Source organism: Carcharhinus amblyrhynchos, chromosome 5 (genome assembly GCF_965287045.1).
Source record: "Carcharhinus amblyrhynchos chromosome 5, sCarAmb.v2.hapA, whole genome shotgun sequence".
Classification (NCBI taxonomy): Eukaryota; Metazoa; Chordata; class Chondrichthyes; order Carcharhiniformes; family Carcharhinidae; genus Carcharhinus; species Carcharhinus amblyrhynchos.
In genome coordinates this window covers 22,777,906-22,793,037 of record NC_137328.1, presented here as the reverse complement: position 1 = coordinate 22,793,037, position 15,132 = coordinate 22,777,906, and the positions used below count along the sequence as shown (strand labels likewise).

At 41.7% G+C, this 15,132-nt stretch overlaps 1 protein-coding gene across 1 annotated transcript in view; it reads left to right on the top strand.

The window, feature by feature from the left end:
• The window catches only part of frem1a (Fras1 related extracellular matrix 1a), a 160,989-nt gene that overhangs the window by 37,794 nt on the left and 108,063 nt on the right, over positions 1–15,132 (top strand). The window contains exons 7-10 of the mRNA XM_080188538.1: positions 1,429–1,537; positions 5,656–5,787; positions 8,539–8,883; positions 12,497–12,639. Of these exons, the coding sequence (XP_080044664.1) occupies positions 1,429–1,537; positions 5,656–5,787; positions 8,539–8,883; positions 12,497–12,639 (729 nt within the window). The remainder of the gene's footprint in view (positions 1–1,428; positions 1,538–5,655; positions 5,788–8,538; positions 8,884–12,496; positions 12,640–15,132) is intronic.

Genomic DNA, 15,132 nt, shown 5'->3' with positions numbered 1-15,132 from the left:
CATCTGAGACAATAAGGTATATAGCAGTCAGCAGGCTGCCTTCCCCTCTGCTATGATGGGTGTGGATGCACCTCGACCTAATGGTAGAGTAAGAAAAATTAAGTTTTGAATGCACAATGGTGGTACTGGTATACAATCATTGTATATAGTTTTGGCACTTGTAAATATAAGTCCCATTCTCATTGTGACTGTTTCCTCTTTGCAGCCCCCCCCCTCTCTGTTTGCCTCCTGGATTCTGCCATAGATTCTATAGACCCCACACTATAAAACAAATTGCACCCCTCCCTGAATAGCCCCTGACCCATCCCGACCACTGCTTTGCAGCCTTCCATACTCCTTTGTGTCCTCCTCACTCCTTTGTGCGTACTATCTTCTAAGTTGGCACCTCTTGTTTCCAAGAATAGTTTTGACAATGGAGAAGTTAGCATCGAGCCCCTGGTAAGTTCTGAAGGACTGTCTCACTGGGAGCACTGTTCAGTTGCAAAACAAAATGGTCTAATGTCCTCTAGGTGGGGCAGAAGACTTGATGAGGAAAACAAGATTCCAGTCTCATGGCCTGAAAAAGAGCATTCCTGAGAAGCAAAATGGGTTCCCAATGTAAAGTTGGGGGGGGGGGGGGGGTGTGGGGAGTGGACTTTCTGGCTGCATTTGCCTCAAAACCAGAAAATCCTGCCCGAGGTTAACAAACCTTTCCATGGTTCGCTCACTATGATTTCTGTGGCAGATGAAACAATAAAATACTTCCCAGGGAATGAGATTCTTCCTTAATTTCCGAATGTCAGGAAACTGATTTTTTTGACCCTTGCCAAATCTTCTGCCCCTGCCCAGGTCCAGGTCCTGGTCCTGGTCTGCCATGTTTCTTTTTGCTGTTGGAGGGCGATCTACCCATTACGCCCAGTCTCTGTGCCATTTTTCAATTTTGCGCCAGAAACTCAGTGTTCCCTGGATATAAAAACAATACAACCTGCTCTACTTCTATTGCTAAGGATAGAAAATTGTCCAAGAAGCATTGTGTTTATCCCCAGCAAATGATTTCCTAGCCTATAAAAGAGTAAATTTTACATGTGATCCCTGCTAACATAAAGCCTTAGCTGCTGATACCTAATATCAGGGAGCCACTGCCATTTTCCATTTTAACTTTATAAATTTAGGTGCATTGGTGTAAAACATACTGTTAAATAGAGTAAGCACAGAAAAATACTTTTTTTTGTTTTAATATGGATAGTTTCAGTTATGGATATGATGGTTTTGTGCTTTGTTCCTTTTCACAATCTTTCAGGCTTCCTGCGTGGGGTGTATTTATGTGAGGCCCATATCCATTTTCATATTTTACTAGTCCACTAGTACTAGTAATGCTGGCTTTTTATAGTTTTTGATGTTCTTCCCGTTTTAATGGCAGCTTTGATCTTGATTATATTTCTGTAACAGGTAGAATTTGAAGTTCACGACCTCTACTTCAGCAACAGTGCACCAATCATGGTGCATATCTCAATAAGGACAGCTGATACCAATGCTCCCAGAATTTCCTGGAATATGGGTGAGTTTCTATTTGGTGAACTGAGTAAAATTGTGATTCCTGACTGAAGAATTTAGTCCACAAAGGGTGCATGGAAAGGAGGTCTCTTTTGCCAATTTAGATTCAATTAGCAGTTTAGAACTGCTTTCACACAAGGCCTTATCTTTTTAACATGTGTTAATAGTTTGTGTGGCCTGAGCACTATTAGCATTTAGCTCTAACCCAGAGAGTGCATTCAGCCCTTTGGCCTTCCGCTTCTCTGTTGACTATTTGGGCTTGCATCCCCTTTCATCTGATACTATAGAATCACAGGATTGTTATGGCCCACAAAGAGGCCATTTGGCCTATTATGTTAGCACTAGTTCTCCAAACGAGCAACATCAGGGAATCCCAACAGTGCAGAAGGAGGCCATTCAGCCATCAAGCCTGCGCCAACAACAACCCCGCCCAGGCCCTATCCCAATAACTCCATATGTTTATTCTGCTAATCCCTGACACTAAGGAGAAATTAAACTTGGCAAATCAATCCAAAATCAATCCAAACTGCACATTTTTGGATTGAGGAATACGCAAAGAAAACTGGATCAGACATGGGGAGAACATGGAAACTCCACACAGTCACCCGAGGCCAGAATTGAACCTGGGTGCCTGGCACACTGAGACAGCAGTACTAACCATTGTGCACTCTGCCATCTTCATGAGTTCTTGTCACACCCCTGCCTTTTCCCTGTACGCCTGTACATTGTTTCTATTGAAATTATCATTTAATGCCCTCTTGAATGTCACAGTTGAACCTGCCCAAGTTACAATATTTTTCTGCCTGGCAGCTGCAAACATTTTAAAGATGTTGATCGTAGGACTGTCTGAAATCACCATGCCAGGGGAGATATTAAGGCCTCAGGGTCAGAAAGAGCAGTCCAGCCATGACACCTCCATCCTGGTGGGAATGGTGAGGTCAACTCCTTGACTCAACCTAAGCCCACCCAACCCCCAGGACCCTTGAGGGACCTTCTCTCTGCAGCCTGACAGCATGAAAGGGGCAAGTGGCTACTGGACAAAGGTGTCAGGCCAAGGTGTCAGTGCCAAGAAGAAATACACCCCTGGTAGTGCCAAAGCACCTGTCCAGAAAGTGGGTTTGAGTGCGGCTCTGAAGAGGAAGAGGGCTGAGGGGCTCTGAGGGGGGGAGGTGACTGAGTGTGGGGGGGGGGGAGCCCTGAGGGGAGAGGGGGTCTGAGGAGGGCCTCTGAGGCGGAGACAAGCTAAGTCTGGGGATGGGGTCAGTTCAGGTCAGCTTCATGCCCAGGTACTTGACTGGTGAGGTGGGGGTGAGGAGGATGTCCCTCTGCTGAATGGTTGGCGGTCCTCCCCTGAACCCTTGTGTTGGACACACTACGTCCACACTGGCCATTACTAGCACCAAAGCTTACCAGTGTATTTTCTACTGGAGAGGTGGGTGAAAAGCAGGGCCGGTGAATGGGCCACCAAATTATATTATCAGGTTGCCCCCCCGCTAAGGGTGAAGCAGACTGGGAGATTTGCGATGGGTTTGGTACCTGGTACTTTATTCTCCGATCATCACGATTCTCATCAGCAACTAGCAGATGCCACTGAAGCTCAAGGAATCAAGAAAATAGCTTTAAAATAAAGGTGATACAGAATAAATAACAAACTGGAATTATATACACAGTTGATGGCCATAAACCTTAGGGGAGTCAGCATCTAACTCTCACTTAATCCCTGGTTAGATCTTTAAAATTTAAAATTGAATCTCTTTAGAACTGCTTCTGACCACCTACCTGCTTCTGTGATTGTGGATTAATAAAACGTGTGGGTGATTATACATACACACTTACAACTTTGCTTTATGGAGCATGATCTTGGTTGGTGACTTGAATCAGCCTTTGACTGATTATCTCAGTTTTCTCTGAACTGTCACTACGTTAACACCTTTACTCCATTTCTAACCAAGAATGAACAACTGACATCTGCTACATTTCCCCTGTTGACGATTTCCCACAAAATAGCACAAATATCTCAGCACTGTCTGCGTTGACATGATGGTTGTGATGTGTGTGCATCTGCACAGAATTGTTACCATGCAGAAGGAGGCCATTTGGCCCATCATGACTATATCTGGTCTCTAAATGAGCCTTTCTCCCACCTTCTGCCCGTAACTTTGAAAATCCTTCCTTTTCATGTGACAGTGTAATACTTTTTGAATGCTTCATCTGAACCTGCCTCCATTTAACACCCAGACAGAGCATTTTGGGCCTTAACTACCTGCTGTGTGAAAAAGGTTTTCCTACCTTTTTTCTCAGTTTTTAACCAGCCAAAGAAGTCCTGTAAATTGCTGCAAACCAGAATAAGCTGATTTTAATAATCTAAACAGTATGATCCCCATGGAGTTCAATTACATTAAAAAAATAACTTCTAGTATGCTAGGGTGCTGGATCCAAATCCCAAGGTATATTTTGAAGTCAGATTGAACTCCTCAATTTTTTTATTTTTAGTGTAAATGTGAGGATCCAGGTGTGATTGTACTGATAAATTATGAAAATGATCTTTTATTAAAACAAGCTTCATTCATATTGCAGTTTACATATAGCTCAAACACAATGAAGTAGCTTAATAGTTTTTACAGTTTTTAACATTTAATACTTAAAATGAAAGGAAACCATTCTAATTCCTGACATCACTATTTCAGTTCCATTGAAGCAATATTTCTCTTATAGACTTAAAACACACATTACATATAGTTGGCAATCACAGATCGGGGCAGCATGGTGGTACAGTGGTTAGCACTGCTGCCTCACAGATCCAGGGACCCAGGTTCAATTCTGGCCCTGGGTCACCACCTGTGCAGAATTTACACTTTCTCTCCATGTCTGTGTGAGTTTCCTCTGGGTGCTCCAGTTTCCTCTGACACTCCAGAGATGTGTGAGTTAAATTCATTGGCCATGCTAAATTGCCCCTTAATATTAAGGGGACCTGCAGGGTAAATTTGGGATGCGGGGATTACAGGGATATAGCACAGGTTCGATGGGCCAAATGGCCTGCTACTGCATTGTAGGGATTCTATGATATACTTGTTCTGACTTGAGTAAAGGCTGCGAAAAGAGACTTGCAGAAAGAGAGAGAGAGAGCGTAGCTAGTAGGCTTCTAGCTTTTAAGAGCCCCCTCCAGCAACTGAATACATAAAGCTGTTGTCTCAGCTACAATCTTAGGTCCTCCCATTAACTACATTAGATCACTCTGTATACCTAACTTACCTTCCATTACGTTAAACAAGAGAGCCCTAGGGGTCCAATTAACTTCATTCTAAGTAAACACTATAGGGCTAAAATGAATAATTATCCTTTTTTTCCAGCATCTTCTGAATTCCCATCAGACACACTGACTGCTTTGAGAAAATAAAATCACTGCACTTTAAACACGCTACAAAAACATAAAATATATCAATGACACAGTTTCATCACAAGTGGATGGCTGAAAGGATCACATGATAAGATCTTACATTTTAGAACTTTTTACTGTAACCTATAAACTAATCACAGCTATAACTAAAAACATTTCAGTGTGCAGCTACAGAAAAGATCCCCAATTTATCATTTAAAAGAATGGAAAATCTCTCTTCAGGTTATACTTTACTCAAGAACCAGTTCAAAGTGACTCTTAGACCCCAAGGGTTTCCTTTTCTTCAACTGAGCTGGGAATTGCTACTCCCTGAACCTGCATGGTTCAAAGAGAACTTTTTTTCTCTCAAGGTTAAGCTCTTGAAACTCCCTTCCTTGAAAGGAAGCAGAGTTTTTGAATATTTTTAAGGCACATAGATCCTTGAAGAGCAGGGCTGAAAGTGTTGAGGGGGTTGGTGTGGCGGGAATGTTGAGGGGAGGTTAAAATCAGATCAACTTTGGTCTTATTGAATGGAGGAGCAAGCTAGATGGCCTCTCTGGCCTATTCAAGCTCCTTGCTCTTATGTTCAGTACAATTTTCATGGTGAACTGAAAAACCACTGAGTCTTCCAGTCTCAAGTCATCACAAAAAAACATTTAGCCATTCACTGTGTAAGTGTATAAGGATAATGAGAAGCTGAAATTCAGTTTGTCTTTTCTTTGCATTTGTTGATTTTTATTCGGCAGGTCTTGATCTATTGGAAGGCCAATCTCGACCTATCACCTGGGAACAGTTTCAGGTAGTGGATAATGATGATCTCTCTGCAGTTCGTTTGGTGACTGTGGATGGCTTACAACATGGGCGACTTACAGTAAGAGGTTAATGTCAATTTAACAAACAGGATGAACCCTGTCAGGATCTCACATCTAGCACCATGATACTTCTGATCGATGGAATTGATATGAACTGTTTAAATCGTGAGATGTGGCTTGGCAATTCCTATTTTAGAGTACAATTTGCCAAAGAGTTTATTGCAAGTATTGGCAAGAGATGAGAAAATAACTTGAAGTAAACCTGAGTTATTGACCATAAATGCCAACGTGGGTCAGGGTTTCTCTATCAAGTGTCATTTGGGTAAATGACAAAAGTCTAGAAAAATGATCAGTCATATTTTATTGCTATACATTCTTTTTTTAATGAATCCCCTCCTCAGAGTAATGAATTTGAGATTACGTGCAATGGGAACAGTTATTAATAACAAAATGCTATCTAATATATGAAAATGCTAAATCCTCCAGAATTGAAATTTCTGTGAAGATAGCAGATTTCTGGGAAGCAGAGAAAAATTCCAATGTTTCCCTTCCTCTCTTGAGGGTGGTGCCTTATATTGCAGTAGTGGGCACCCTCCAGGGTGAGCCAAAATATTCTCCATGTACAAACCTCAGCTTTTAAGTCACTTGACGATTTAACCATGATGAATCTCATAGATGGTTCTGATAGTATCCAATTGTAGGAAATATGATTAATTTTGTTCCCTTTAAGAAGTCCAGGCACTGTCAAACACTCTTATCACAGACTTGAGGTGAAATCTGGAATCTTCCTGGTTTTTATTACCGAGCTCCACACAATATGCTGCATTCACCTATTGCTGGTGAACTGGATCTGGGTAGATTATCTGATAGGTGAGAAGAAATCAGAATGCGAGATGCTGAACCGATTATTTAAAAGGACTTAGTGGGCGGGATTTTATGGTCTCATTTGTACCAAAACCGTAAAATCCTGCTCAAGTTTGGTGGACCTTCCCATGCTCTGCGCCTTGCCTGCTTCGATTCCCATGATGGGTGGGCTGGTAAAATTCTGACCTATTTGTAGTTTTCAACTGTTAAATTATATTTGTTTGAAATCTACTTTTTTAAATTCATTGCCAAGGTGTGGGTATCATTGACACGTTGGTCGAAATTTTTTACCATTGGGCGCGCGCACTCAGCAAGCTTGAAGGCAGATGCGAAACACACTTCTGACCATGATCAGCCCTGGAGCAGTTAACAGCCCGCCATTGTGAAACACATGCTGGGAAATGTTCTGGGCTGCCTGTTAAAGCAGGAAGAGAGTGAGCTCCGAGAAAAGGGAGGGTGTGGACTGACACTTCTGATGTGCTCCTTCAGGATAATAACCATTGCGGACTTGACTCAGGGAGCTGCTAACCTGTGTAAAAAAAAAAAAATTATTGCGTTGGAAGAATGCTGCAAAGGGTGGAACACCATTTGCAACAGCATCCATCAACCATTACCCATTGTTTCCTGTTACTAAGCCAACTTTTGATTGAACTTGCCACATTACCCATGGGCTTTTACTTTTATGACCAGTCTGCCCTGTGGGACCTTGTCAAACACCTTGCTATAATCCATGTACTAACATCCACTGCACTACCTTCATCAACTCTTTTTGACACTTCCTCAAAGAATTCAATCAAGTTTGAGAAGCAAGGCATTCCTTTTACAAGCCCATGCTGACCATCCCTGAAATGTCCGTTCCTTTCTATGTGACAGTTAATCCTATCTCTCAGGATTGATTATATGAATTTTCCCATCACCAACGTAAAACTAACTGGCCTACTAATTGTTTAGCCTTTCCTTCGATCCCTTTTTAAACAATGAAACTATGTACATTTATTCAGTCCTTTGGTACCTCCCCTGTATCTAGTGAAGATCGGAAAATCATCCTTAGAGCATCAGCTATCTCCTTCCTGACCTCCTTCAGCAGCCTCAGAAACAGTCCACCTGGCCCTGGCAAATTATCAACTTCCAAAGATTCCAACCCTTCGAGTATTTCCTCTTTCTTTATGATTATCCCATTTAATATCTCACAATGTTCCTCCTGGCCTGCTAAATCTGCATTATCCCTTTCCTTTGTGAACACAGAGACAAAATATTCATTAAAAACCCTTCTCACAGCCTCCACAACTACACAGAGTCCCTTATTCATCTCTGACAGGTCCTACTTTTTCCTTAACTAACCTTTTACCATTAATACATTGATAAAAACATCTTTTGGGTTTTCTTTAATTTTACTTGCTAATTGTTCTTTATGCCCTCTTTTTGATTTCCTTATTTCCTTTTTCACTTCATCCCCGCACTTCCTATATTCATCTCGACTAACTGCAATGCTTAGTTCTTTATGCCAATTGTACACTTCCTTTTTTCTGTTTGATCTTCTCCTGTATTCTTCTAGACAACCGGGGCGGTGGCAGGGGCCGGGTCTAGATTTGGCAGTACCACATTTATTTTTGGAGGGGATATGTCTACTTTGTTTATTTAGAATTTAACTTTCTCGTGCTTTCCACTGGTTTTCCACTGATTTATCCCTAGCAGTGCTGTCCAGTCCACCTCAGCCAAGTCCCTCTCATTCCTGCAAAATTTGCCTTCTCCCAGTTCAAAACTTTTATTCCTGATTTATCTCTGTCCTTTTCCATTGCAATGCTAAATCTAACTGAATTGTGATCACTATAACCTTCCCCCGATATGGTTGCCAACTGTCACTTCAGCCTTGCCCTTCTTCATTCCCCAAGACTAGGTCAAATGGTAACTCAACAATCTGTTCACTAATTTATTCCTTTATTTGACTTACAGGAGGAAAAGGTTTTATGTTTACAGTCAACGACATCAAGTCTGGTGTCGTTCGTTACCACCATGACGACAGTGACTCCACAAATGACTTCATTGTATTTCGGATTTTTGATGGTTATCATAGTACCCGGCACAAATTCCCCATCAACATCCTGCCTAAAGATGACAGCCCTCCGTTCCTTATCAACAATGTTATCTTTGAACTGTGTGAGGACCAAGAAATATTGATTGAGAAGTTTATGCTTCAGGCCTCAGACATGGATTCAAGCGATGATTACATTCTTTTCAAAATTGTCAAAACCCCACAGGCTGGAGAAATTATGAAAAGACCAGCTCCTGAATTAACAGGTTTGTTTTTTTCCTTTGATTTTGATGATGAGGAATGGAACATTTTGCTTTTTGTGACATTCTACCCGAGAATACATCTTCAAATTTTATTTTTCAGTTAGTAACACTGTGTGTCATCCTCACCATTTGCCATCCCACCTAATTTTGTGTCATCCACAAACTTGGCAATACTATATTCAGCTTCCTTATCCAAGTCATTAATACACATTGTAAATAATTGTGGCCCCAGCACTGATCCTTGTGGCACTCTACTAATTACAGGGTACCATCCTGAAAATGACTCTCTTATCCTCCTAGCTCTGTCTTCTATCAGTTAGTCAATCCTCTATGCATGCTTATATGCTCTTAAAATTGTTCATACATCCTTTATAATCGTTCCCAGTTAAGTCAGAAATTAAGTTAACTGGCCTTTTTTTAATCCCCTCCTCTCTTTTTCACTCAGGGTGTTACATTGCCAGTTTTCCATTCCTCTGGGACTTTGAAGGATTCTTGTAACATCACCACCAGTCCATCCACTGTTTCTGTAGCCATTTCCTTTAATATCCTGAGATGTATCCCATCATCTCCAGGGAATTATTGCCTTTAGCTCCTTTTGTTTTCCCAGTACTTTTTCTCTAATAATAGTTATTAAATTTACTACCTTCTTCCCCTTCCGCCCCTTGATTATTTTGTGTTTTTGGAATGTTGTTAGAGTCTTCCACAGTGAAGACTGACACAAAGTATATATTTAACTCCTCTGCCATTTCCTGATTCCCCATTATTATTTCCCTGGTCTTAATTCTTGAAGTGACCTATGTTCACATTGATCTCTCTCTTCCTTTTTATATATTTAAACAAGCTCTTGCTGTCCATTTTTATATTACTCACTAGTTTACCCTCATAGTTTAGCTTTTTTTTGGTCATCTTCTGTTGGTTTTTAGAACTTTACCAATCCTCTGGCTTACTACCAATCTTTGCCACATTATATGTTTTCTGTTTAAGTTTCACACACTCCTTAATTTCCTTGGTTAACCATGGTTGATTTATCCACTTCCTAGAATCCTCCTTCCTCAGTGGAATATGTCTTTGTCATGAGGCCATGAACTATTTTCATAAACGCCCATCATTTCTGATCAAATACCGTACTGTTAAACTCTTTCCAAGTCCTCTCCAGGCAACTATGCTTTTATATCTTCATAATTACCCTTATTATTCTTTATTTCTCATTCTCAAACTGAATGCTTAATTCTGTAATGTAGGGAATCTTTTACTCTGAGATTGTCCATTAAATCTCATTGCCTCATTGTACAATACCAGTTCCAAAATAGCAATTCCTGGTTGGATCCGCAACATATTATTCTAGGAAACGTCCTGAATACACTCTATGAATTCTTCCTTATAGCTACTTCGGCCAATTTTACTTTCTAAATCTACATAAATGTTAAAGTCACCCATGATTAAAGTACTTATTTTTTACATGCTCTTATTAACTCCTGATTTATTCTCTACTCGACAGTAGAGTTACTGTTCAGGGGTCTATATACTACTCCCATCGGTGTTGTCTTCCACTTGTTATTTGTTACCTCTGTTCACATGGACTCTACATCTTCCGATCATTTCTTGCTATCGTACTTATTCCATCTCATACTAACCATACTTCTATTTCCCTTCTAAGTTTCTGCTTTTTCCTGAATGTTCATTTAACATGCAGATACTAATGGCTGCTTGTAACATTAGATCTTTCTCCTGCAGCAGCTGTTTGCAGTCTTCATCATTATGAAATCCACAAATGACTCAAACTCTGATTAGTTCATCAGTGCGAGTTCCAAACTCTCATTTCTTTGCCAATATTTTCAGGTGGCCCTACAAGATTGAATTTATTCATCTGCTCATTGGTTTGTTGACTTGAGTGCATGTCGGTTGAGGATCATAATACATTAAAAGGGGTACTTTGGAGTTGGTGTGCTGTAACTAGTGATGTACCACAAGGAATCTAGATCTCAGCTCTTTACAATTTATATCAATGACTTGGATGAAGGGACTGAATGTAACATATCCAAGTTTGCAACTGATAGGTGGGAAAGGAAGTAATCAGGAAGGCACAAAGAAGCTGAGATATGGACATTTTGAGTGAGTTGGCAAGAACATAGCAAATTGAATGTAATGTGAAGTGTGAAGGTATCCATTTTAGTTGGAAAAATGAAAGGAGAACAGAATATTTTTGATTGTTGAGAGACTGGGAAATGCTTACATTCAGACAGATGTGGGTGATCTTGTACATGAATTACAGAAAGTTATGTGCAAGTGCAGCAAAATATTAGATAAGCGGGTGGTATATTAGTTTTTGTTACAAAGGGATTGGAGTATAACAGTAAAGAAGTCCAACTAAAATTAGACAGGGTATTGATAAGGCCACATCTTAGAATAAGTGGTCAGCTATTTAGGATTGACATAAGTTGAAATGCCTCCACTCAAAGGATTATGAATCTTCTGAATTCTGAAGATAGGGGTTGATGAATATTTGGGGGCACTTAGGTAATTAAAGAATGCTGGAGGAGGAGTTGTCCCCTTGTCCCCTTGTCATGGGAAATGAATGAAGTGGAGGCAATGTGAGGCAACTGCATACCATAAGGACCACCAGGAGAGAAGTAGTAGCATACCTCCAGGCATTGACAATAAATGGTTCACTGATGTTCTTATTGGAGAGAAAGATTTTATAAATGGCCGTTCCTCCTTAGTGATCCTTGACAATCGTTGTCAGCTCCTTGGTTCTGAGACTGTCTTGATTAAGCCTCAACTAGCATTGACACATGCATGGTTTCTAATGGGAAACATATGGATAACTTTTATAAGAGGGAACCCCAGCTGAAGCCAAATGCAGTACACCGTTAACCCAGCCTTTTGCTGTGAGTGTCACAGACCATGGCAGGGTTTCTCCCAAAACAAAACTAAGTGCCCAAAGAGTAGGAAAATGGGAGTAATTCCCAATGGTATTTTGGGTGTACTTACCAGAATGAATCTCCAACACTCTGAGTATTACAGAATGCCTCAGCATGATTCCCTCTGGTAAGTAGAGGGCGGGGCCTATTCGCATCCAAGAAGCCAGCAGCATAATGCTGAGAGGGTCACTGTGCATGTGACGATCTGTCAGTGCAGAGATCGGCGCTTGCACACTGGCCAGCTCATTGCCGGCCTCCGATAGCTGGCCTTCCCCTATTGCTGGCCTGCCCTGCAACCCCACCGATCGCTGGCCTCCAAAACCCCCTCCGCTGCTTCTCCATGTACCTTCCTGGGTCAGCCCTGATCCCCCAACCATGATGATCAGCCCGATACCCCCCCTGTGGCCAACTTTGATCGCCTCTTCCCTCCCTCCCCCACCAGTCCTGATTGCAGAGTGGCAGCAGGTTCCTCTGCACTCTTCCTCCAACAATCACCCCTCAGTATGCCCCACCCCTCTCAGGCCCTGGCCCATATGTACCAAACTAAACCTGGTTTGGACCTTTGTAGTCTTTTCATATTACTCATCCTGGATGATATATTTATCAATTGGGCCACTTGGTGAACTGTGGCATTCAAAATTTATAGTATTTCAGTCATTGCCTATTAATATGCTTCATTTGTTTGCTGTTGACAGGTTATCCCATCACTAGGTTCTTACAGAGAGATCTCTTCAATGCTATGATCTATTATCGTCACTTGGGAGGTGAAGTGTTTGAAGATACCTTTGAGTTTATCCTCTCCGATAGCCATGATCCTCCAAACCTCTCAGATCCTCAGGTACTGCTTTGTGTCAAACAATATGAATCCTTTAGGACAAAAATATTATGCTGTTGAGATGGAAAACATAGACTTTTCAAGATGATTAAGCATTTATGTGCCAGAGGAATCATGTATCATAGAATCAGTTCTCAGTCCAATCCCTTGATCTTTCCCCAATGGCTCCTCACTTTCTTCCAAGTATTAGTTCAATTTGTTTTTGCAAGTTCCTTGAGAGTCTGGTTTTCCCAACTTTTCAAGCAGTCCATATCTGATATTGATAACCTCCTGCAATTAAACACATTCTCACATCTATGGATCTTTTGCCAATTACCTTAAATGTGCTTTATATGATTACTCACCCTTATGCCAGCGGAAACAATTTTTCTTGTTTACTCAATCAAATTCTTCATGATTTTGAATACCTATATTAAATTTTTCCTAAATCTCTTCTGCTCCAAGGGGAATGGTCTATACACATAACTGGAGTCGTTCAATCCTGGGACCATTCTTGTAAATCTTCTCCACATCCCCTTGACTGTCATCCTGCCTAAAGTGTGGTGGTCAGACTGGAGTACGATAGTACAGCTGAAACCTAACCATATTGCATTGGCTTTTTTGTATTTTGTCTATTTCCAAATACAGATTTGTGAGGTGATTCACTTTGGTAAGAGTAACAGGAATACAGAATATAGGGCTAATGGAAGGACTCTTAGTAGTGTTGACGAGCAGAGATCTCGGTGTAATGTGCATAGGTCCCTGAAAGTTGGCACCCAGGTTGATAAGGTTGTTAAGAAGGCGTACGGTGTGTTAGCTTTTATTGGTAGAGGGATTGAATTTTGGAACCATGAGGTCATGTTGCAACTGTACAAAACACTGGTGCGGCCGCACTTGGAGTATTGCGTACAGTTCTGGTCGCCGCATTACAAGAAAGATGTGGAGGCATTGGAAAGGGTGCAGAGGAGGTTTACAAGGATGTTGCCCGGTATGGTGGGAAGGTCTTATGAAGAAAGGCTGAGGGACTTGAGGTTGTTTTCATTAGAGAGAAGAAGATTACGAGGTGACCTGATTGAGGCGTACAAGATGATCAGAGGGTTAGATCGGGTGGATAGTGAGAGCCTTTTTCCTCGGATGGTGATGGCTAACACAAGGGGACATTGCTTTAAATTAAGGGGTGGTAATTATAGGACGGACGTCAGAGGTAGGTTCTTTACTCAGAGGATAGTAAGGGTGTGGAATGCCCTGCCTGCAGCAGTTGTGGACTCGCCAACTTTAAGGGCGTTCAAACGATCAGTGGATAGGCATATGGATGACACTGGAATAGATTAGGTTCGAGTGTCATTAGATTGGTTCACTGGTCGGCGCAACATCGAGGGCCAAAGGGCCTGAACTGCGCTGTAATGTTCTACGTTCTAAATCCAAAAATCCTGTATATCTTTTTAACAGCCTCGTCAACTTGTTCTGTCACCTTTTAAGAGTTTTGTATGTATACATCCAGAAACTGCTCTTTACTTGCCCTTGGGCATATTTTTGGAGGTATGTAAAAACAAGTGGGTGCCCACCCCACAACCTTTCAACTTGTCCCCATATATGCCAAAATCAGAAGCCTACCCACCAGATTTAAATGAATAATTAATGGTCAATTAGGCTCCTAACCAAGCCAACTGACACCCATAATTCACTGCCCACACCATAAAACTTGGTGTGGGAAATCATGCGAAAGTGGACAGCCCAATTTTAAAGTGTGGAAAAGAAGTTGGGGGGGTGCTGCCCTTTGCACATGGTAGGCCAAAGTAAAAATGCCCTCCATCCTTCCAATTTGCCTGCTGCCTTAAGCCCACCAACTCCAACCCACCACCACTCCACTGCCCTCTCTACCCTGTCCAAACAATCCCTTCCCAACACGCCAGACTTATCTGTTTCCAGGAATCCTTGGGCTACCTGCTCTTTCCCATTGCTGTCCGGAAAGCATCCACAAATGCACTCTTGGCTCTACTGTGACTGATGGAGCTGCTGGCAAATCCGGTTGGTTGGCAGCTCCCAAGGGTGGGGACTTCCTCCCCACTGGGGACAGGGGTTCCATGAGCTGCCTATTTAATCCTCCCCCTCCCCCTCCCCACCTGTTCTTTTATGACTGTGAGGTGGGTTAGCATGGAACAGTTATCTCTCTGCCAACTTTGCTTCTTGGTGGGCTGTGGCCCCAGTTAAATATTAGGAGGATTAATGTCAGTGGCAAACTCTGCTCCATGGTTTGTGACTCTGTGTCACTTCTGGCAATGGTCTCTGACTAAACCAGACTGTTTACATCCTTCGTGTCAGATTTGGCACTGGCATGAGCTTCTGAGCACATAGCAATGCTATCACTAAGACTGTCTCTTTCTATTTGTATGAGCTCTACTTATGAATTAATAAGAGACCACAATTTAAGTGGTAGTAGAACAATTGGAATTGTTTATTATCATGTCATATCTTTAACAGAGTCAGCACAAGACAGGCTTGGCAAATCTTGGGTGG